Source organism: Knufia obscura (genome assembly GCF_036327395.1).
Source record: "Knufia obscura strain CCFEE 5817 isolate CBS 148926 chromosome Unknown scaffold_17, whole genome shotgun sequence".
Lineage (NCBI taxonomy): Eukaryota > Fungi > Ascomycota > Eurotiomycetes > Chaetothyriales > Trichomeriaceae > Knufia > Knufia obscura.
This window is the reverse complement of record NW_027042703.1, coordinates 294,044-317,224: the sequence shown is the minus strand read 5'-3', so window position 1 is coordinate 317,224 and position 23,181 is coordinate 294,044. Positions and strand designations below refer to the sequence as shown.

The 23,181-nt window shown below is 51.6% G+C and overlaps 6 protein-coding genes across 6 annotated transcripts; 3 read left to right on the top strand and 3 right to left on the bottom strand.

Annotated features, from left to right (window-relative positions):
* Positions 1–465: 465 nt before the first annotated feature.
* On the bottom strand, positions 466–1,184 carry APT1 (adenine phosphoribosyltransferase; the record flags this gene model as incomplete). Its single annotated transcript, XM_064878800.1, has 2 exons — positions 466–1,049; positions 1,103–1,184. 2 exons carry the CDS (start codon positions 1,182–1,184, stop codon positions 466–468), a joined length of 666 nt encoding a protein of 221 aa, XP_064725494.1.
* Positions 1,185–5,285: 4,101 nt separating this feature from the next.
* PMZ80_010410 (uncharacterized protein) lies at positions 5,286–5,804 on the top strand (the record flags this gene model as incomplete). The annotated part of the gene is made up of 1 exon (XM_064878799.1): positions 5,286–5,804. One exon carries the CDS (start codon positions 5,286–5,288, stop codon positions 5,802–5,804), a length of 519 nt encoding a protein of 172 aa, XP_064725493.1.
* A 568-nt stretch (positions 5,805–6,372) lies between these two features.
* Positions 6,373–8,316, bottom strand: PMZ80_010409 (uncharacterized protein; the record flags this gene model as incomplete). Its single annotated transcript, XM_064878798.1, has 1 exon — positions 6,373–8,316. One exon carries the CDS (start codon positions 8,314–8,316, stop codon positions 6,373–6,375), a length of 1,944 nt encoding a protein of 647 aa, XP_064725492.1.
* A 538-nt stretch (positions 8,317–8,854) lies between these two features.
* DRS1 (nucleolar DEAD-box protein required for synthesis of 60S ribosomal subunit) lies at positions 8,855–11,236 on the top strand (the record flags this gene model as incomplete). Its single annotated transcript, XM_064878797.1, has 1 exon — positions 8,855–11,236. The coding sequence occupies one exon, from the start codon at positions 8,855–8,857 to the stop codon at positions 11,234–11,236; it is 2,382 nt and encodes a 793-aa protein (XP_064725491.1).
* A 1,512-nt stretch (positions 11,237–12,748) lies between these two features.
* On the top strand, positions 12,749–15,164 carry PMZ80_010407 (uncharacterized protein; the record flags this gene model as incomplete). Its single annotated transcript, XM_064878796.1, has 2 exons — positions 12,749–13,103; positions 13,147–15,164. 2 exons carry the CDS (start codon positions 12,749–12,751, stop codon positions 15,162–15,164), a joined length of 2,373 nt encoding a protein of 790 aa, XP_064725490.1.
* Positions 15,165–16,971: 1,807 nt separating this feature from the next.
* ALD6 (aldehyde dehydrogenase (NADP(+)) ald6) lies at positions 16,972–23,015 on the bottom strand (the record flags this gene model as incomplete). The annotated part of the gene is made up of 4 exons (XM_064878795.1): positions 16,972–19,064; positions 19,121–19,611; positions 21,269–21,675; positions 21,726–23,015. The coding sequence occupies 4 exons, from the start codon at positions 23,013–23,015 to the stop codon at positions 16,972–16,974; spliced, it is 4,281 nt and encodes a 1,426-aa protein (XP_064725489.1).
* Positions 23,016–23,181: the final 166 nt, after the last annotated feature.

The window sequence follows — 23,181 nt, the reverse complement described above, 5'->3', positions numbered from 1 at the left end:
CGTGCTTAACCCTTCCAGCTTGTTTGCTGCTATCAATCTAGGGAAGACCGAAGGTTATGGCGTTCGGCCAACTGAATCGGGATCTCGATGGCAAGAAGCTGGGGTATTCGCAGTGGATGCTAATGGTAGAATTGCATATTCTCATAGAGCTCAAACGTCGGACGACTTGGGCGACCTCGCGCAGGCACTGAGGTCAGTCAAAGCACCTGTGCGAGCTCAGCTCTAGTGTTTGCAGTAGGAAGTCCGCGCTCAGTCCGTATAATGCTTGTCTTACGTTGTGGTCGGCAATCGTATTTGATTCCAGGCTTGAGCTGAAGATGCCCTTGAACAGGTGCACATTCTGCCGCCAGTCGTATGTAGCCGTGTCAGGCGTGCTGCACATGCATACCGAGGCTTGATGAATATTTCCTCCCAATCGTGCTGCTCCGCAAAATTATCGTAAAATGGTATCGAGTGTCACGCGCCTTACGCCTGACTCTCAATCAACGTATAAACAGGTGCATCAAGCTTATCCCTGCCTTTGAGCCCAACAAGCTCAATGATGAAGACATAACCAAGCAGCTGACCACCACATTTCTTGACGAGTTCTCCCGCAGCTGCAGCAGACCCTCCAGTAGCAATCAGGTCGTCCACGACAAGAACCTTGTCGCTAGGCTTGATAGACGCAGTCTGTATGGCGAATGTGTCGGCTCCGTACTCTTTCTCGTAGGTCACTGTCTCGAGTTTTCCAGGTAGCTTGCCTGCTTTTCTAACAGGCACGAACTTGCTGCCAGCTCGGAGGGCGAGCGTCGGGCCAATCAGGAAACCACGAGCGTCAAGACCAACGATGACATCTGGTGTGCCAACGCCTAGCTCTTGGATTTGCAGTTCGTAGGCTCGGATCAGGGCTTCGTGGTGGGAGGGAGATGTGAAGATTGGAAAGATATCTTCGAAGAGGATACCAGGTTTCGGGAAATCAGGTGTTTGAGAGATGGCTTGTCGAAAGTACTCCGTCTTCTCTTTTCTTTCTCTCTGAATTGCCTCTATTTCATTACTGGAGAGTTTGGAGGCTGTAGTACGCGAATTAGTGCCTCTGATCGCTATCAGTGGCATTTTGACTTACTGGAGGCGGGGGCATCGGACTTGAGTCGCGAGGAGCCATTTTGGTCAGCAGCAGGGTCAGTAACGACTGTAGAGTTGCTCATGGTGAAGCGAAGGGCCGGGCAGGCAGCGCGTGGGAGTATATACTGTACAGGCAGAATAAATATGGAACCAAAATTTTCAAGTGTCAGTCAGAGCTGATTGTTCGAGTTGTCATGGACGAATCAAGGTCCACACTTCGGTGGCATGCATTTGACAGTAACTCCCCGTCGGGTTCTGGTGGGAATGGTGTGCTGCGGCTAAAACGAGCTTCTTACACCTGATTGATGCTTTTGTGGTAGTCGCTTGTGGTTGTTGAGGACTCTTGCATGTGTTACGGAGTAAGCAGTGTTTACTGTGCACATGAAGCCAAACTCGGTGGGCCCAAGAACTGGAATCCGAGGAATGTGGCTTGCTCATCCCGGTAGGCAGCCTGACTGCTCACAGTACGAAAACACCACACTGCTGGGATAAGACTGCCACCTCAGAGCGCTCTTGCTCTTTGCATCCTTCGTTGCGACGCCGATGCGCGCTCCATTGCTGCCCACTGCGTGCGGAAGGTGTTATCCACATTGATACCATCGAAAAGTCAAAATGATCTAACAGATAATAAGCTCTTTACTCTAGTGGTAGCCAACCGAGCTTTCTCGGCGGCTGATCGGCGTAGTGCGCGTCTGGTCCTCACTTCTGGAAAGATGGAAGATTCTCTACTAATGTACTGCTCGTACTCTGGGGTCATCCTTCCGTTGACATTATCGCTCCCACAGCTACAGGATTGATCAGGCATTGTCGTGGTAAAGGGCCCTGTCTTACACTGTCAGCTTGTCTAAGATTTCGCTCTCCACAAGACTCCAAGCTGAGTACAACAGTCCGACTCTTAGTATCTTTAGGAACTGGAGTTGAGTCATTTTCGACGCGTATGAGGTGAACAAGTCAACGAGGGTGGCTGCTTGGCGATTTGCATGTGCAGAGCTGGCTTACAGTAGTGGTCTGCATATCCTGATCTCGATAAGACTAGACAGCATCCCACGGTTCCGCCGTCCATCTTGACCAGCCGTCTCAAACGGCCGGAAGGGACAGCACATTTCCACCCGCGTCGTACTCCGTAAGAAGTAACGTTGACAGAAGACGGCTTCTCTTGCGAATCAGTGAAGTTCTTCCACGGCGTGCTTTACACCGCTACTCGACATGCGATTCTGATTGGAACGCCTCCGGAACGGTTGTCATCTTGCTTTGTGAGCTCGGCAGCACCCTGCATGGTCTGCATATCGGCCGCGAAGCATATCTTTGTCCTGGCTTAGGAAGGCTACGCGAATCTCGCGAGTAGCATACTTGTCAAACAGCGTAGCACTGCATCAGAAGTCTGTATCGAACAGGCTTCTTCTCACGGTGTTCCGCACCGCCAGACAGTCATGCTAAACTTGCAGGAAACATTAGAATGCTCTCCATTAGAAAGTCGTCGTAGCAGACGCCTGAACATGTAATGAGTAGCCAGGCATAATGATAATGCCGATCTGCGCGTGCTTGCAAACAATATGTGTTGGTCCTCTACCACTCGCAGGCAAGACTGGTATTCTTGCATGTTGAAGCATAATATATAGTAAGAAGAAGATCGAAATCGTTCTAGAAATCCTGTGCTTGGCTTTGTTGGCCTGGTGGGCTCATATATGCCCCAGGCACTAAACACGTGTCACACCAGGCATCAATAACCTGCCAAACTTGAAGCTCAGGCTTGAAGCCCCAAACTTGGTCCGGTCAGACATAGGGTGGACCTGAGAGCAGTAGTGAAGAGAGTAGCGGAAGGAAGGCTGGTGTCGGGCAGGTCGAAATAGCCGAGATGGCGGAAATCCTTGGGACGTCGGCTTGAGGAACTATAAGCGCAGAATTTGGTCTGAAACAAGGTCCTTCGATCTTGCGCTTTTTGTTGATTGACGGGCAAAAAGACACCACACAGACTATGTCGCTGCAGTCACAAAATTCCATCGCTATCTGGTGTTCGAGACGTTTCGTACAAGAGCAGGAGCATCACCCAGCACTCTCTTAGTTCCCACCACTTACCTACATCAATCTGTTCACCGAACAGTGAGCAACGTAGTACAGGCCATGTTGTCTCTTCCGCCCCCAAACAACTCACACTTGCTCCTTCAAAACAACGGCCGCCATATCTGAAATTACGGCTGTTTGTATTGGACGGATGACTTGATCCTCAACAAGCTGATGATACTGATCCGTCCGAGGAACAACATCCGAATCAAGCTACCGAGACTTGACGCACCCCGGTTGCGAGACGCAAATACACAATGCCAGTTGTCGTCGGCGATCAGGCTTTCCGGTGAGGTACTGGACAGATATCGCCAGACATGAGACAGCAGTCTTTACCTCTGGCGCAGGACAGAAGCCTAGAAACACCGGCATCTACGAGTCGAAGGTCAACTGAATGCCAATGATTGGTGTAAACGAGAACCGAACGCTCAACTGCGCAAAGATCACCGAAAATGGGCAGCGATGTACTGAGCAAGTCACTGTTGGCCCCGGTGATATTGTTACGTCTCACATGTATATTACATCGAGACTTAGGTTTTCAGATCTTGCTTTAGGTCTGCTTTCTCACGTATTACCTATCTAAGCTGGTGCTGACGGGGCGCGTATTGCTAGGACCACACTGCTGGTTACTTCGAGTGGTCAATGTACTCCCCCACCCTTGCCAGCTACTCACCGTTCAGAAATTCAGGAAGGTCGGTTCGCTCGGCGATATCTAGGCAGCTCAGCGGTTGTCGATGAACAGTGAAGACCATTTGTTAGCGTGCCACTGAGTACCGTGTTTACAGTCCACCGACAACCGCTTAGGGTAGGTCTGTCGGCCATGAGGAGTTCCTGGAGGGTGCTACAGCGGTAAAACAGAGATGACGTCATTATGATCGCCAAGCCGTCCTCAATGCTCGGTGTCGAGCCGTTAATCTGCTTTACTCCCACGCCCCGGGTTTGCGGCACTGATGAATTGCATAAGACTTATGGGGTAAACACTTCAATACTACCCTCCCGCCATTCCTCATGTCTCCCTGACCTGGTTCCGCGCACCATGTGGCCTTAGTGCGCTCTGATTCATCAGACAGAGTCAGTAAGAGCTCGACGAGCCGAAGATCTGCCAATTTTGGCCTTCCAGTGCGCCGACGGCGACCTCGGTCCACTGTTTTGAACCAGGGGCACAGAGCGCAATACCCCATAGATCAACGAATTGCTGACGTAAGTAGTTCTGCTCAAACGTCTTCACAACATATTTGCCGTACACGACGGGGCCTCAACCGGCATCGGGAGATGTAGTTCCAGTATCCAGTCGACGGACAGATGGGGCGCGGATGCTGCAATCCTCGATACTGAAGGTTCATTCAGAGAGACGCCGGAGATAGTTGCGAGCACGTGAAGCCGCGCACTTAATTGCCGTGTCCTGACAGGTTATCCTTAACTGTGACGATCATCTAGGTCCAAGTCTCTCAAGCCACGCCATAATCTACGCGGCTTCTTTCAATCAAAGCGGTATCAAACACTAGCAGTACGGCTAGTAGGCAACGACGTGGAGCCACGTCTAACGTACTTGCCAATGCCTGTGCGGCAGCGACCTGGATGCTGCGCTGTATCGCAGCCAGCACTCAACACGTTGAATCTTCCAGCACATTGCGCCCTTCCGAACACTTCCTTCGCGGCATCTTCCTCGCTATCGACTTACACAGCTCCGCGTACTGACTCATCTCCCCTGCTGGTCCCGTCCCACATGGTGTCTCTACTCAAGTAGCAACTCGAACTTCGACAGCTCGAGCCTGTGTGACAGGGCTGAAAGTCGGCTGAAATAGATGCTCCAAGGCCATGGCCCCGTCACGACAAGGTTTGCCATAGTTGTAAGTTTCAACCCTAGTAAGTTGTACAGCAATGCAATGAAGATCAACTCAATTTACTGCGCTTGACCTCGACGATGTAACGTTGAATGAAGACGTCAGAAGACAGCTTTCGATCTCGATACAACAGACGGAAAAGTCTCCACGGAGAAGTAGCTATATAACAAGCCTACATCGCCAAACAAAGACAAGTCCAACACAGCACAGCGCCCTCTTGACCTTCAAACATCCGCATACAACTCAAGAAATCACAGCATCTGCTTCACCTCCTTCAACATGGCACCAATTAGCCGCACCACCCTGGTTGCACTGACCAGCCTTGCACTCTCCGTCCTCACTTCAGCCACCCCAGCCAAACGTCAAGCCCAAGTTGACCACCCCCGCGTCAACGCAATCTGGACCAACAGCGACATCATAACCGCCGACCTTGGAGGTGGCAACCAGATCACGCACGGCTCTGGCTTCTCCCTGACCGATGAAGCAGGCAACGAAATATACCACAACGCCTACCCAGACGGTTACGCACCCTGCCAATCGGGCGGCCACACCTTCACACTCACAGGATCGTGCTTCGGAGGTGTCCCATATCAATTCACCTGCGCCTCTGAGTTCTCCGGTAACCCAGCAAGTTGTTCCGTTGGTGCTGGCGAAATAACATATACCGCTGATGGAAATTCGGACACTGGGTTTTATGGCATTTATGCTACGAATGATGGGTATTGCGGCATTTCGTTCCCGAGGGCGTTGCTGGATGGTTGCACGCCGGATGGGGATTGGACTGTTAGCGGGGCCTGATTTGAGAGTCAAGTTTTTGGTGGAGAGCTGTGCGAAGCGAGGATAGTAAATATGAGCCGACTTGCCACTTGTGGTGCAGCAGCGATATACTTGGACCGTTATGGGGTCATATGTGTAGATCCTCGGCATCAGTATGCAACGGCAATGAAATCTGCAATCAACTCTGAACCCAGTTGATCCGTCCTTATGCTTCATGGGACTCGCACTCATGTTTCAGGCTTGAAGACTTCCATGGTAAATCTGAGTCATTCCGCAAACCATTGATATCAGCAGGGACGACATTGACCTGACCACACGTTTTAAGGCATCATTCTGCTGCGCTCAGCTGTATTTCGATAGGCTTACTGTCCAGACTGTCAAGGCGGCCTCCCAGTCACCAACTTGGACCAAGGGGCGGTCATCTCCGGGCGGGTAAGGTTTCCATGCTCGAGGCCTCCATGGTGCATGCCTGTACACCGCCCTCAGCCATCTTTATTCCCCCCCTTGCCAGTAACATGTTTCATCACGGAGAATTTCCAACGGCAAGCCACCACATCTTCGCGGCCATCAACATGACCTCGTCCCTGCTTCATTCTCCTGGCAACAGTCGAGCGGTCACTTGCTCCTCCTTCGAGCTCTCATGGCTATCAATGCTCTCGTGCTCTTCGTTGAAGTCACCATGGTTGTGGTCAACTGCAACCCCCTCCGACAAAGGGACAAGACTATAATTCTGTTTATGCCGTCTGAGTACTTTCTCCTCTATTGGCCCCGTACCTGTCTGCGAGCGCCTCCACATCAAGAATGCTACCGCGATCGACATACTAACGATGAACAATGCGAGACAATATGCTAGTAATCGGAACGTCGTGGCGCTACCACCGCTAGCACCACCATCTTCGTCGTAGGCCTCCTCCGATTCCTTAAGCTCCTCAGCGTCCTCATCCTCGACGGCCTCAACCTCTCCAGTCGCATCAACAGGCCACAAAACCTCCGGCACACACTCCCGCAAATTCGTCAAACTCATCTGCCCAAGTGCCGATAATGGCTCCCTCGCCCTAATCATCTCAGGAGCCTCCACGAACGTCAATGCCAAGCCAGAATGCGCATGCCATTCCATATGGCAGTGAAAGAACCAGACACCTGGATTGTCAGCCCGGAACCTCAACACCGCACTTCCACCCCCAGGCACCATGATCGTGTCTCTCCTTATTGGTGTTGTCGCAAGATCCGTGGTATTGGGGTTGTACCGTCCGGCACTTTTAGCCGACCGATGCGCGACCTGAAAGGTATGCCCATGAATGTGGAAGGGATGGCCAGACATGTGCTTGTTGTAGATAATCAGGTCGATGATGCTATTGTGGGGGAGCACAATGGGGATGCTGCTGGGGTCGTAGTCATCGGATGTCTCGGCGGAGAATAGAGTTGGGATTTTCGGCTGGATGTACGAGGTTGTGTTGAACATCCAGTGTGAGAGGCCGTCGGCGGCTCGTTTCATTTCGACGACGAGATTGATTGTTGTGTCCGCGGCGGGTTGGAGAGGGGCCTCATCGTAGGGTTCGAGAGAGAAGTCGTCGATTGGTGGCATGCTGGGCACGGTAGGCATTGCAGCGAGTGGTGCCGTTGGGTCTGAGACAAGCCATCCGGTAACTGAAGGGACTTCTTCTTCTGGGTTGCTGCTGTGGCTCATCATGTGCCGATCCGCACTTCGGTCCATTGCTGCTGCTAATGCATAGTTTGTTCCTGGCATATCTTTCACACTCACCAGGAAAGCACATCTTTGCCCTGGTGTAAGGGACACCATGTTAGTCTTAGCTGATTTTGTGTACACACCATCGACCTCCACAATCGTCAACTCGTGTTCGTTGATCCAGAACTTCTGCGCTTCGAAGGCGCCCATGTTGACCAGTCTCACTAGGTACGTGCTACCAGGCTGTACATGAACTTTCAGGTCCTGGGTGTCGTTGAGCAAGTAAGCGTCTGGTTTCGGGTCGGTCAACATATTATTGTCAGGTCGCATGTACTTCGGCAGTATCTCCGTCGTTTGCTCATGATACCAGTCTGACAAGGTAAGCAGGATCTCATCATCATACATGTCTCGAAGGGGCGAGTTTGGATCGTGGACCACCAGGGCGCCTCGGAGACCATCAGGATACTGTGATTGCTGATGCGAGTGGTACCAGTAGGTCCCTACTTGATCGACCGTGAATTCATACTTGAAGAGACCGTCAGGCGGGATCGCGCATTGCACAATGCCGCTCGTGCCGTCCATAGAATTTGTACCGTTCATGAACAGCCCGTGAAAATGTAAAGAGCTGGACTGGTTACCGAGCTGATTGTGTACATTGATGACAACAGTGTCACCTAATGTGGCAGTAATTGTTGGAGGTGGCCAGATATTGTTGACGCCAATAACGGGGCGGGTGAAGCCATCTGGGGAGGCAAGTGTCCATGTGAGGTTAAAGTCATGGTTCAGGGTTGCTGCGTGGCCGGTATAACAGACAAGTAGCACAGTAGTTAAGAAGAGCAGCAGCATTGAGGATGGACTATATCAGACAAGGAGGTTTAAGAATGAATCTTACCAAGTATTCGGGACCATCCTTATGAGGGACTCGGACGTGCAGGGTCCACACTGGCAACGATGAGCACATTTTCGTGGTCGGCGACTGATCCCTCGAAAAGTCTCCGATGGGCTCAAGATCAGTGTCATGTAAGCAGGGGCCATGTGCTGCGACGTCAACATTGCCAACGGAAGGTGTTGCTTGACGAGAAGGCGAACGAATCCGTCGCTGGCGTGGGCTGACAAGGCACAGCGACTTGATGAAACTCATCGCGTCTTGATCTGGCCAGTTTGTATCGGTTTTCCGACGTCTCCCAGAACGCCAAGCCCGGTATGAGAACGATTGGAAACTCTGCCGAACTACGCCAGTCCCTCATGGGAAACTTACGGCTCGATGCGAACTGGGCGCTAAGGGCCGGCGATGGCTTATCGATAAGGCCCAGTCCAAAATTGTTGCGAATTGAGCAACGTGCTTTGACAATTCGTGGACCCGGTCAGCACCTCGATAAGCAGAATGGCACCTGCCCGCGTCGACGACGATTTCGTCTTTACTATCTCCGATAATGACGACTTGAGCATTAGTGAAGCCGACAGTGAGCCCGAAGTACCGAATCTGAAGCGAAAGCGAGCTACTGGCGGCGGTCCCGCAAAACGCTCGAAGAAGCAGAAAGTGAACAAGAAAGAGGAACCAGCGGCGGCCTCGGAAGATGATTTCGAGGAAGAGGCTGGTGTGAAAGATGAAGCCATTGACAGCGATTTCGAGTTCGACATAGGTGGTGTGGGCGCAGACGACACGATCGAGGACTTCGACGGATGGGGCAATGGTGATATTTCGTCGACTACGCTGCGGCCAAAACCAGCAAAAAAGGCAGTTGACGTGGACGAAATCATCGCAAGGAGGGCCGCGCGCAAGGACAAGAACCAAGCACAAAAAGAGCTAGAAGATGCTGGATCTGCGGACGAGCCTGATGATACCGAGGAAGATGCCATTCCTCAGGAAGATGCTGATGAAATCGAGTTCGACGATGAGAATCTAGCCGAGGACACTTTTGGAGCGGGTGCAGATACAGAAGATGAGCATGAAGCCGCCACAGAAGGATCTAATAAGGATGAAGATGAAGCTGAGTTAGATGAGGACGAGGCTGCTTCAGACAATGATTCAGTCGCTTCGCCAGTCAGACATCCAGACGACATGGCCAGTGATGCCGGGTCTGACGACGATTCACAGACTTCACAGGAGGATGCAGAAGAAGCAGCGAAGCGCAAAGCGTTCTTCGCAGACGAGGAGGCTCCCAAATCTGGCAAATCACTTTCTGACGCCGACACTTTCCAGCAATTCTCCCTGTCCCGCCCACTTCTTCGAGCTCTAGCCGCACTCAACTTCTCGATACCAACTCCTATTCAAGTACGAACAGTTCCAGTGGCACTGCGAGGCCTCGATGTAGTAGGATCAGCGCAAACCGGCTCAGGCAAAACGGCCGCCTTCCTCTTGCCGATCTTAGAACGTCTGCTGTATAGACCACGAAAGATCCCGACCACTCGTGTCGCCATCTTGATGCCCACGCGAGAACTGGCAGTCCAGTGCCACGCTGTCGCAGTTGCATTGGCCCGCTTCACAGACATCACTTTTGCGCAAGTCATTGGCGGTATGAATCTGCGAGAGCAGGAAACGATCCTCAAGAAGCGGCCAGACGTGGTTATCGCGACACCTGGTCGTTTCATTGATCACATGCGCAATAGTGCTTCTTTTGCAGTTGAAAACCTCGAAATTCTAGTGCTTGATGAAGCAGACCGAATGCTTGAGCAGGGTTTTACAGACGAGCTGGACGAAATCCTCAAGACGATTCCACGATCACGACAGACCATGCTCTTCTCAGCAACGATGACATCTAGCGTCGACAAGCTGGTCCGCATAGGTATGAACAAACCTGTTCGGCTGTCGGTTGACTCCACACATTCCACCGTATCCGGCCTCACACAAGAGTTTCTCCGGCTGCGACCGGGGAGAGACACACCCGACTATCGTCTTGCAGCTCTGTGCGTCCTCGTTACGACTATACCAGACTACCAACAAAGGACCATCATCTTCCTGCGCACCAAGGCCACTGCCCATCGCATTCGCATAGTGTTGGGTCTACTAGGTCTGAAAGCAGGAGAACTCCACGGATCCATGACGCAAGATCAACGTATCGCATCAGTAAACTCGTTTCGAGACGGCAAGACAACACATCTGCTAGCCACCGATGTTGCCTCCCGAGGTCTCGATATCAAGAATGTACACACGGTCATCAATTACGAGGCACCACAGACACATGAGATCTACCTCCATAGGGTTGGTCGAACAGCCCGAGCCGGCAAGACTGGCCGATCTTGTACTCTCGCAGCAGAACCAGACCGCAAGATCGTCAAAGCAGCGGTCAAATCTTCGCGGGCTCAAGGCGCGAAAGTGGCATCGCGGACGCTCGATGCGTCTGCTATTGACGCTATGAAGGAGAAACTGGATGGCCTAGATGATGAGGTTGGTGAAATCTTGAAAGAAGAAAAGCAGGAGAAACAGTTGCAGCAGATGGAGAGCGAGGTGCAAAGGGCGGACAATATCATGAAGCATCAGGATGAGATCATGAGTCGGCCGAAGAGGACTTGGTTCGAATCAGAGAAAGAGAAACAGGCCAATAAGGATCGTGCTAAGGCTGAGATGCAGGCACTGGTGCAAACAAAGCAGAAGAAGCACTTGTCTAACAAGGACAAGAAGAAGTTGGACCTCTCACGTGACAGGAAGGAGGGACGTCAATGGAAGAAGGGCAAGGAAGATGCCAAAGATGCTGGGAAGAGAGACAAGAAGAAAGCTGGCAAGGCGAACGGATCAAAGCCAACATTGAAGGGTAGGAAGAGGTAGGGCGTGTTCGCTCAGCTACGAGCTGATCTCTGGCGATGTCAGGTCGATGTCGTTCGACAAGCACAGATGCTGAATTCTTGTCCACTTGGGAATCGTGGAGGCAGTAGCGACTGTAGCTTGATCATATTGTACAATACCTGGACCTTCATGCAATCTGCTCCCGGTAAGCTACATGGCAGCACGTCAATAGTCTCGAAGGCAAGACTACACTAGAAAAGTGATCCTGAGGAAGCGTATTCACGTGACGACTTAGATGCCGTAATCAGCTTAGTGTGTTTTCTGAGCTCATCTTCCGCGCCGAGACAACTCAACTTCTTTCAATTCACTTTCACGTTGTTACGTCGAACCACCTCAGAAATCTCAAATGTCAAGCTACGATGCCGAATATCTGCTTTTGCCAGATTACTGTACACGTGAACGTCCATTCACACCTGGTATGGTACTAGCCAAGACGCATGTCTTGTCTGAAGATGCAATATCCTTCTTGATTCCAGCTGGACCACATCTGTTCGTCGGAAGGGATAGACCTTGCTGAGTATGACTCGAGTCTAGCGATCGAGCTGCAAGGGCAATCGGTGTCCATGCACCATATCAGCCGTTATGTCACATCGCGAGACTTCTGCAGATATGTTGCCTCGCTAGCGGAAGACATATGTGGCATCGTGAGTAGTAGGCAAGTACAATGAAGAATGAAGTTGGAGCAACGAGAACGAATCGGCTCCCAGAATTTGCAAAAAATGAAGATTTCATATTGGATTGGAAGGATTTCATGACTAACGCTTGGAGCGACTGTGGTGATAGGACAGAATTTCGAGGAGGGTATCGTGTGTGCAAGGCAGGTAAGGGAGAGATCTCAGGAACTTAACTTTATTGACAATTGTACGTGCGCAGTATTTTCAGATGATCACACCCGGAGTCGAACTCATGTCGCTGTACTTGAAAGCTAAATGGCACAGGTCTTTAAACGTTTTGTACCACATCGCTTGTGAACGAATCACTCAAGCCGATCCGCTAGGATGAACCATTCCAGATCGCATCAGGCTACGCCTTTAGTCGGAACTGTGGCCAGCAATTCCTCCAAAGACGAGCGTCGACATAGGCCTCGCCAAGAGGCAATATTCTTCTACGAGTGTGACCTATTGAGAGACTTTTGGCTGTATTGAATCATAAGTAGGTCATTGGGAACGCTTGTTGGTGCGTTGAGTTGCAGTACTAGCCAGTGGTAGTTGAGATTATCACTGCCTATGTGGTTTGGGTCTGGAATTGAGTGACAGTTATCACCATGGGCTGCCTCATCAATGCTCTCACTCCGAAGTGCCTATCAGTGATATCGGTCACTGACAATCCTTCGCAAACAAGCTAGCTCCTTTCAATGATCTGCGAACCTCATCCTCGACAAGGCTGTCCCACTTCGACATTCTTCGACATCCTCTCCACAAACCCTCTTGCGCAAGTTGTGGCGCTGTCAACTTCGTTTCCCATATTTCAGTACGCTCAACACCTCTTGTCGTCATGCTTCGGCCTAATTCAGCGCCTGCGCAAAAGCGTCGTGCTAGCGAAAGCCCGCAAGATGATGGCGCCAAGCGTCTCCGCAGTGAGGAGACAAGCAGTCCTTCTGATCCAACTCAATCTATACCCAAATCGCAGAAGCCAAAACAGCGGCCCCCAAAGCGGCGTAGACAGGAGACAGAGCTGGTAGATCACGAGCGCTGTGCCACACCACCGTTGAGTCCTCCCACGCTGCCTCAGAGTCTGCTACCCACTACTGCCTTTGGCGCACGTCCCCTGGCCGCATGTGACGAGACCTTGGGGTCGACAGCTAACGGAAATCAGTCTGAGGCCGCTGACCTGACTTCATTCAATGGTGGTACATTGTGTCCGAGTAAAAGACGACAACTAACACGCCGCAGGCTCAGACGATGAATACGAAAGCTTAAGCGACGACGAAAGTGACGAAAGCGACGACTCCGAGTCAGAGGATGAAGATCTTGAAACCATCATGTCGAAGAAGGGTGTGATCGATGCTCAAGCGAAGGAAGCTGACCTACGACATGAGGCTGATATGCTCATAAGATTCGGTGGTCTGCCAACGGCCGCAGGATCTTACCAGCCAGCATCGTACGAAATGGCCAGAGCTGTCACGCCTATCTTGTCCAAGCTTGGGTATTGCATGGTCCCTGCACGAGGATGCAAGGTTCATGACTCCGGTGAACGACTCTTCAAGATAGGTCGAAATCGTCTTCGTTCTGGCTTCGTCCCAAACGATCTTATACGTTACAAGGCTACCATCCTGGATTTGAGTTACGTAGACAGATGGGTCCCGAAACGAATTGAAGACGTCGAGAAAACTGAAGGAGGCTTGAATACTGTGGCTGCATTGCGATTGGTGGCGAGGAACGGCGGCTATGAAGTCATTGCTGAATACTTTGGCAATGGAGCAGAGCCAGCCGAACCAACAGAAGTGTCCACGAGCAATGTCGCTGATGGTTCGGTGGCAAGTCCTACTACCAGCGGTCTCAGAAACGTCAATGATCCCAACATATCAAACGACAACAGTCCAAATGCTGCATACCTTACGAACAATGGACTGGCACACGGCCCTGACGCATCAGCTGCTGTCCCTCCAACCTCAGACACACTTACCGAAACTGAACCACCCACCAGAGACCACGATATACATGGTCTTCACAGTGACAGCGAAGCCAATCCACACGTTGGCTCTCGAGACGCTAGTAAGAGTGTAGCTCTGAGTTCAGGAGAGCCATCACCCGTCGCCAGTGATGCTCATGCCGATGCCGACAGTCTGACGCAAGATGTACAAACCGAACCACCAGATCAGCTGACTGAGGCCAAGGGTGTTACGTCAGTCGAGGTGCGACAGAATACTGTGAGCCCAGATTCTTTGTCCGCAAGAATTGAAGGTTCTATCCAGGATGAGCATGATGATGAGTTACCGGAAAGCGACGCTGAGTCTGTCCACATCAAGCAGGAGCAAGAGCGGGGAGTATCCCCGTACCTTGAGCGGGGCGAAGACTCGGAGGATGAGCAAGCTGATCTTGGCACCGAAGGGTTGGACAGATTCGAGACTTCACTACTCAGCGACGAGGGTGAGAATGCCGCTTCTAGCAATACGGAGCGCAGCGAAAGCGTCACGGCAAATCCGCAGCATTCCTCAAACACTCGAAGTGACCATATTACGGCTGAGATACGAAAGCGTATAGGCTATCGGTTTATTGGCCTGACAGATGACGCTGTGGCGAAGCCGACAGAGGCAGGACCTGCATCTCGCGTCAGCAGCACGAGTGTTCTGATGGCGAACGGCCAGCATGGGCTTCAGCGTGCTACTCAGTGGACTGAACAGCGATACCCGACAGGACGTGCTGTTGGCCCGACCCGTCCAGTTCCCTCTCGCCTTTCAATTGGTCCCTTTGGCCCTGAGGGTATCTCGCGTGATTTCGAGCGTTACAAGACGGCGACAGATTTGAAAATGAAGAGCTCGCAAGATGCGAACTATGCTGTCTCAAGAAAGATGTCTGCTCTTGAGGGCCGCAGAAATGTTCTACCTGGTATCGTTGGGGCCCCGGTACAACTTGGCAGAAACACTGCGGGATACTATGATCGCATCCACAGAGGTGTTGCTGATGCAAACAATGATATCACTGCCTTGAAACAAGAGCTTGCTGGTAAAATCAAGGAACAGGAGGAACAACTCGCTGAGAAGGACCGCAGAATCACGGGCCTCGAAGCACGACTTGAACAGACTGAGCAGAAACAGAAGGACTTCGAAGCACAGGTCAAGAGCTCTATGAACTCTTCCCGAACTAGACAACAATCGGCTGCACGAGTATCAGATGTCAACTTTCAAATCGCGAATCCTGCGAGGCGGCCATCTGTCTTTGCTCCTCAGTGGATCCCATTGAAAGGTTAGCAATCAATGATCACCTCGAGCTCACCTCAACACAGTATCACAAGTGACTACAGACACCCCGGAGACACCGCCGCTAAACACTTGTCGTCGATTTTGTCGCGACCGGCGATCAATGCCAACACTCAGTTGCAGCTCATTCAGGCAAAACCACCACCAAGTCTCGTAGCAAACACTAGCATTCCCTCGTCAGTCCAATCCCAGCAAGCGGCTCGGTCCCTTGCAGGCCGGTTTGTATTTGTCTTCAAAAAGGATGTCGCAAGCTCCAGCCGCTACATCCAGCCTCTTGAACGATGCACGAAGATCACTTACCTCTTCGGGCCTGCCGTGCAAGCCAATATTGTGACTAGTGAGGCCAGAACTCTAGCAATGTTGGTGCCAGAGCCACACGATCTGTCGGTCAATCGAACGTGCATTGCGTTCAAGAACGACCAAGCAACGTTCGATAATTGGCATAGAACAGTCAGCCGTATGCCTTATGGAGCTGGCCAGATTCGGATCGATGTCGTCCCAGATATCTACTGATCCCAGTTGAAAGACGGAGTTTCATCTGGAAGAGGATTCCTTCTCGGTACGGAGATCTTGGTAGTCGAATATGTAAGGTGGTGTCAGAAGCAGGGCAGAAGTACTTTGAGGTCGTTCAGGAAAACTGTCAAGGGTTCTGGGAAGATGAGGGCGAACAGGAACTGGACCGTCCCAATTCGATGTTGATTCTACTTTCGTTGCTTTAATACTTCCGTTGCTTTAATGGTAGGATTGTCCATGCCCTCAGTCTGGGTTGGTGGAGTATTGATACAATGGGCGAGACTTGCAAGCGAACAGAGGGTTGGTGCTACAAGACAGTGTCTAGCCATAGAGCCAGACATTACAAATCCAACACTTCTCGCGACTTCTTCGATATCTCATAATGATGACTCCCGGTCAGCATCTGTTGGCTACATAGGCTTTCCGACGTCCGTCAAGGAACTGAATATCGTTGTTGATGCTTTGCCTGGCCACAAATAGATCTGGCCGATGGCAAGGTTCATGAACCCGAATCAACTCTATTCCAGCCCGACGATAGCGTCGACGACACTCGACTTGTGGCATGACGCTCCTTCGTTGATAGCACATTTTCACGCTGAGGAAAGACCCGTCAGTGAAAATACCACGATGCAAGAGCACCAGTGCAATTCTGCGATATCACGAAAATCGCCAAACAAATATACAGCACTGCCTACCTGACCAGCGTATGACAGCTCATCCACTTCTTTATGTCTACTCACCACCCTTCAGAAGCATCTGTGTTCACCGCAAAGTATCTCGCTCCTAACAAGTACCCAGCCAGGCTGGATATATCATCGCTCAATCGAATCTGACAAGTCTCATCCGAACACTTTGAGACTCCCTGAGCCTCTCACCCTTTTGACACCACAAATGAACCACCTAACAACTCCCTACAACTACCTCCATCCATTCAGCCTCTCACCTCAATGACACCACGTTTTCCTTCCTTGCGAACAAGTTTTCGACACCTCTCCAGGAACTTGTCCAAAATCCCCTGGCCATAATGATCGATACATGGATTGGCAGTCACACGTGCACGGTCCTCAGGGCCTACAAAGAGCGCGAGCTTCACCTCAGTGGAGTCCTTGACGCGAGCCCCATATCACCTTGCCCGCACGCAAAGGGTGATGATGTTGGTAAGTTCGTCGATGGGAGCACTATGACAGATATTCTTCTTGCCTCTGGGGAAGAATTGGAATCGAATGCTTGGGGTGATCGGCGCAGGTGGTGGAAGTGGTTGAGACGTGGTAGCAACTGGGTTCTGTTAGATCGCGAAGCCGTTGGGTGGGAGCATTCTACTCGTCTGTTGCGCTAGACCCAAAGGCTTGTTGACAGAGGAGGGCAATCCGACTGCTGGAAGCCGCGATCCTGCTTCAGCTTGACTGGGTTGGATATCATGCGCTGAATCGCTACCCATTGCTCTTGACAGCTGAAGGGTGGGGACCTCGCTCGGAATGTTCTCAGATCGCTGTTCCTGAACTTGGTTGACGTTCAATTCGCCCTGATATGCTGCACCATTGTGAAGTTGTTGTGTTGCAGGCTTGTTCTCATTCATGGTCAGTTCTGGCGCTGTGGCTGTGACTGTGTTGTTTTGATATGGTAGCTTCTCATAAGCTGCGCCTATCTGAGAGTCTTCGTTGCTTCCTTCGGCGTGGATATCGACTGAGAAGTTGGAGATGGTAGGAGACGGCGGTGTTACAGCCCGATCGGGACGATCGTGCTGATCGTTCGAGTCACCAGACGGAGCTGCACCCGTATCCTCGTCCTCACTTATGTCAGACATGTAGAAGACGTTCACGCCCTGAATACCACGGGCTGTTTCTATTTCGTCCTCCATTCTTCTTTTGTCCTCCAGTATCTTATTTCTGCGACTCTTCTGTAACAAGTACTCATCATCATACCACATTGGCGATGTTGATCGGCGAGATCGGTGAACTTCTTCCTTCGAGCTGCTCGGTACAGGCGGTTTGCTGACCTTGTTGGGGCTCGTTATTTTCTTCTTAGCCTGTCGAGGCTTGGACGCTTTCGTGGCCGGTCCTTTTCGTGCAGGATGAGTTGCTTTTTTAGTAGTGGCCTGTTTCGTGGCTGTTTTGGAAGCGACTGATTTGCCGGACTTTTTCGTTGTTGCCGATTTGGGAGTTTCTCTATCGCTGACACGTTGTCTCGGGTTTGCTTGGTTATGTTGGTCAGTAGACTTGAAGTTGAGTTGATCAAGAGCTGCAGCTGCAGCCCGGGATGCATCCAGCTGAAGCTCCTTGAGCCGTCCGGAAGTAGGAGGTAGTGTAGCGGGTGTAACCTGCGGCATGTGCCAAATATTACCTCGGACTGGCCCTGGTCTACTCGAGTGCAATGACTCTGTAGGTACGACTGGAATAGAACTGCTAGAGCCCTGTGGAGAGGATGTCGCAAGTGACACTGGTTTATGAGGGATATCCCGCTCAGGCACAAGAGGTGGTGGAACGGTAGAGGAGTCTTCGGCAGTGGAGACATCGTCATTTATTACACCGAGGCCAGACCCTTTGTTGATGGGCTGCACAGTCGCAACCTGCTCGGGAGCGCTGTGCGTGATTTCGTCGTCAGTCAATGAGATGTGACTTGGATCTGAGTTTTCCTCGAGATCTGGCGACACGTCTTCATCAGAGTGTTCCTCGAGGTTACCGCCAGACTGGAGAGTAGGCTCGCTATCACTGTCTTGGTGGGATAATGACGAGCTGTCTGCTGTGAATCGCGGAGGAGACGGTGGTGGCACTCTTGGCTCTTCTGACCAGCAACGAGGAACAGGCTGGTCGCTGTGGCTGCTGTTCTCATACAGCACCAAGTCTCCTGGCGAGCGCTTCTTGCGAATCAATCGGAAAACCACCGTACGTCTACCCTTGCGGCGGGACCCAGGTACACGATGCGTTCTTGGTTTCGAAGAACGCTTTTCAGCCTGTAGCTTACCCGAGAGAAGAGCGGCATAATTAGGAGGAGCTATCTCGATCAAGTCAGCTGAGAAGGATCCAGAGCCGTCGATACTGTCAAAGAAGCGAGTCGTGCCGATATAACCAGTGCGCAGCCGATTATGGCCAAGACCCAAGGGTTCATCTCCGATAGATATCCAGGTTTCAGTGGACGTCGAGGACATCGGTCTGGGCACTCCAAATAGGCGAGGTATGGTAACGGGGTTATTCGTGACGCTATCCTTGTATGTCTCAAATGGTGCATTTTTGGCCATGAGTTTGACTATGTCGTCGTCTTCTGAGTCGTACTCGTCGTCGGAGCTGTCTGATAAATCGGACTCATCATATTCCTCCGGCTGGGATTCAGCGACTTGCTGCGGCGCTTCGGCACTGACGGGTTCGGCTACAATGGGCGCAACTATGTGTATGGTCAGTCAATCGAAGAAAAGATGGTAGACAGGCGCAATCACATACCTCCGCCGCTTGGCAGGTCACTTGATGAGCCTTGAACGTTTTGTGTGCCTATGAGACGGTCTGTCGTTCTGACAGCACCTGTTGTAGATGCTAGATGACCGTGTTGTGGACCTTGACCACGAGTGGTACCGTCAACCTCATCGTCGTCGTCTACCTCGATTCCTGTTTCACGTGTCAAACCGCTTGCATCATCGTCTAGAACGATGATGTCTCTTGAGATCGTGGGCTGCGTCTTGGTAGCTGAGTCTTGAGGAGAAGGCGCATGCTGTGCGTCGGCCAATAGATCTTTGACAATAGAGGAAGCTTCCAACATGCCCGCCTGAGTCGCGTCTACGACTTGTGCATTGCTGTCGGCAAACTGCTTGGTAGTCTTGGTGTGATCGAGTCGCTGCTTGAGGAGAGTCGCCTCTTGTGAAGCCGTTTCTGGTAAGCCTTCATCGTCTGCAAGGTTGTCTTGGATCTTGCTCCCCGTCGCAAACGTTTGCTCACATCTTCCTCACTGTTAGCGCTCAGGCGCCGCTTCGGACGCGGTTGGTCACGATCGCATTTCCCCATTTTGCCTCTCATGCAACCTTGTTTCTGGCGAGAGAACCAGATAAAGACTTCACATCAAGGCAAGTGAGCGAGTTGCAGATGTTTAGAGAAATGGGAATCGCAGTAAAGTGACCATTTTGGCTCCCAGCCTTGGTGGCGAATTGCTGAAAGTAGTGCAAGTAGGCGGCGTTTATTTGTTTGTAGCTTTTGTGTCGTGTTCCTCCAGCTCGTATCGACACATTCGAGGTATTGGTGCAAGCACATTCGTCACTTGAGCCGACCTTTGACACGGGCCGTACTGAGGCGTGTCAAACCTCATTCCCGATCGGGGCGTCGCTTAGATGCGGTTTGCGCCAGGTGCACATCGTGTCTTATATCGACAACCATAGTTTGTTCTCTGAAATGATCATACTCCGAGAAGAACGCTGCCTCTGGTGGAGTGAGGTGCAAGTTGGCGTCTCGCTTAGGGTCTCCTTAAGTTGTGTGCCTAAATGGAATCTACAGGGTGGGCTCTGTAGGTTCGCTTGGACGTGCCTGTGAATTTGGGTTGGCTTGAGAACCTCTGTGAAGAGAATGCCTTTGTCCAAGTCCTCCCAACTTGGGTTCGACTCGGAGTGTGATCAGGTCCTAGATAGTTAATTGCACGGTAAGTCAGATTCTTCGGGGTCTCCCTCAAAGCACTCACTCCTCACCTTGTTTCGGCGTTATCACTACTACACTGGCACGCTTCCTGTCCTTCCTCCACCACCTCACCTTGTTTCCGTATCACCACTATCGCCCTAGCACACTTCCTCTCCTTCCTCCACCACCTCACCTTCGACTGTTCCTCTCGTTTCTAGCCATCGCTCCTTACACCTTACTCTTTGATCTTGTGTCATCACCACACTCTCTGTAATCTTCTGCCATCACACTCACTCGCATTTTTCCTATCAACCTACCCTTACCGTCTTGTCCTCATACCGAGCATAGGAAGACCTTATGTATTGAAAGCCAGATTCTTTGCTCGTAGAAGATTTAACTGCTCCAATTCATCGTAAAAGTCGCTGTGGCGAGTCGGTGATCGTTTTACTAACACGCCCTGCAGTAAGTAGGACAAATTTTGTAAACCGAGCGACGCAGAATACGCATAGCACGTATCTATAAATTCGAAGAACGTCAGCTCGAAAGGTAGACCCTTCAAGCCCAACGACAACGACTCAATCTGATAGTCGAGGCGAATGCTGCATAAGAAGAGCGAAAGTGAATCGAAGGACACGAAAGAGCTGAAGTCGTGTCGAGGCAGGAATGCTCTAATCCATGATAAGCTAGCGCTTTGTCACGTGGATGCGCTCGGTCGTACCTGCTTCCCAGCGCTCGAAACGATTAGCATCAGGACTCTTAGTGCTACCCACTAGATACACGTTACAAGGAGAAGGCACAAAGAGCGAAAGTATAAAACATTTGGGCAACGCGTGCAACCATCGATTCAACCTCGCATATACAAAAGGTACAAATCTCATACTATAGAGCCTCGCAGAATATCCTGATACTTTTCCTTCCTACCTGTACCACGACGCTTAAGTTACTACTTTGGCACATTTACCTGACATTTTGCTTTCCACCCTCTACTCCAACCTCGGCATAGCAACATCACTCTTCGTACTAATCGCATCCTCCGCCCTCCAAAGACTAGTAACAGTCTTCCACTGCGTGTAGAACCTCAACCCATCTTTTCCATAGAAGTTGGCCGCACCGGTACCAGCCACACTCTTCTTGTTTCCCGTGAAGCTGAACATGGGTAGTGGGACCGGGATGGGCACATTGATACCCAGCTGACCAGCCTCCATCTCCTTCTGGAAGCGCGTTGCGGTTGCGCCGGACCGAGTGAAGATCGCGGCGCCGTTGCCGTATTCGTTGGCGTTGATGATGTCGATGGCTTCGTCGATTGTTTCGACGTTTAGGCAGACGAGAACTGGGCCGAAGATCTCTTCGGTGTAGCATTTCATGTGGGGTTTTACGTTGGTGATTATGGTTGGGCCGACCTGGGCGCTGTGTTAGTAAATATCTGAGAAAGGGTGTGATCGGGACATACCCAGTTTCCGTTTGGATACTTCTCCGGCTTCATGCCTCTTCCATCAAGCAGAATAGTAGCACCCTCCTGCTCAGCGCTGGCGATGAGATCCTCAACCCGCTTCTTGCTCTGCGGGCTGATCAATGGACCAAGGTCAGCATCGGCCTCGAAACCACCGTTGATCTTGAGGGCCTTTGCTCGCTCAGCAAGTTCAGGCAGCCACTCCTTGGTGTCGCCGACCATGACGGCAGCGGACAGCGCCATGCACCTTTGACCAGCGGCACCGAATGCAGCGCCAGAAATACTGTTGAGCGCTTGGTTCTTGTTCGCATCTGGCAGAATGGCAGCGTGGTTCTTTGCGCCCAGGTTAGCCTGGACTCGCTTGCCTTGTGCTGAGCCACGGGTGAAGATATATTCTCCGGCCTTGTTGCTGCCGACGAATGAGATAGCCCTGATGGCTGGCTCGTCAATAATGAAGTCAACGGTCTTTGCGCTGCCGTGGACGATATTTATGACACCATCTGGGAAGCCGGCCTTCTTGCACAGCTCAGCAAGGATCATGGCGGCGCCTGGATCGCGCTCTGAGGGCTTGAGGATGAGTGTGTTTCCTGTCACAGTTGCGAGTGGGATGGACCAAAGCGGAATCATAGCAGGGAAGTTGAATGGGCAGATTGCGGCCACGACACCGAGGGGCTCACGATATGAGCGGGTCTCCATGTCCTTTGCGACCTCGATGACTTCACCTGTGAGCTGGGTTGTGATACCGCAGGCTGTCTCGACGACCTGGAGGCCTCGGAGGACGTCACCTTTTGCGTCGGCGAAGGTCTTGCCCTGTTCGAGGGTGATGCTTGCGGCTAGTCTGTCCATGTTGTCTCGTACCAGGGAGGCAAGCTTAAACATGATTTGTTGCTTGTGCATTATGCTTGTTGCTTTCCATGTTGGGAAGGCTTTTTCTGCAGATGCGACTGCAGCCTTCAGCTCTTCATCTGTGCTCTGCGGAACTCGGGTAACGAGGTTGTTTGTAGCGGGGTCATGAAGGTCGATCCATTGCGAGGCCTGGGAGGGCACAAACTGGTTGTCGATGAAGTTTGCTGTGTCGGGCGGATTCGAAAGTGCTTCGTGGTTCATAGGGTAGTCTGCTGTTGATACGCCCGCTGCTTGTGCCTGTGCTTGCATATGCGAGGTCGTGGCATACAGCCGTCTACTTGCTGTCTCGTTTGACATTCTCGGTATTATGCGTGTGAGTTGTGGTGTAGCTCTTCTTGTTGTAAGTGTGGGGATCGTACGCAGCAGTGCTCGTCGAGCTGCCATGATGAGAAAAGAGCTGTGGTATTGCAGGACTAGAAGGCACAACACCTGTTGCGAAATAAAGCCTCGATACCAACAGTCCAGGCGCGTCTAAGCTGCAAAATAGCTGCGGTCGATGCTATGATGTGCGAGCTCGGGTATCCGAGGGTTTTGAGCATGCGGAGAAGTT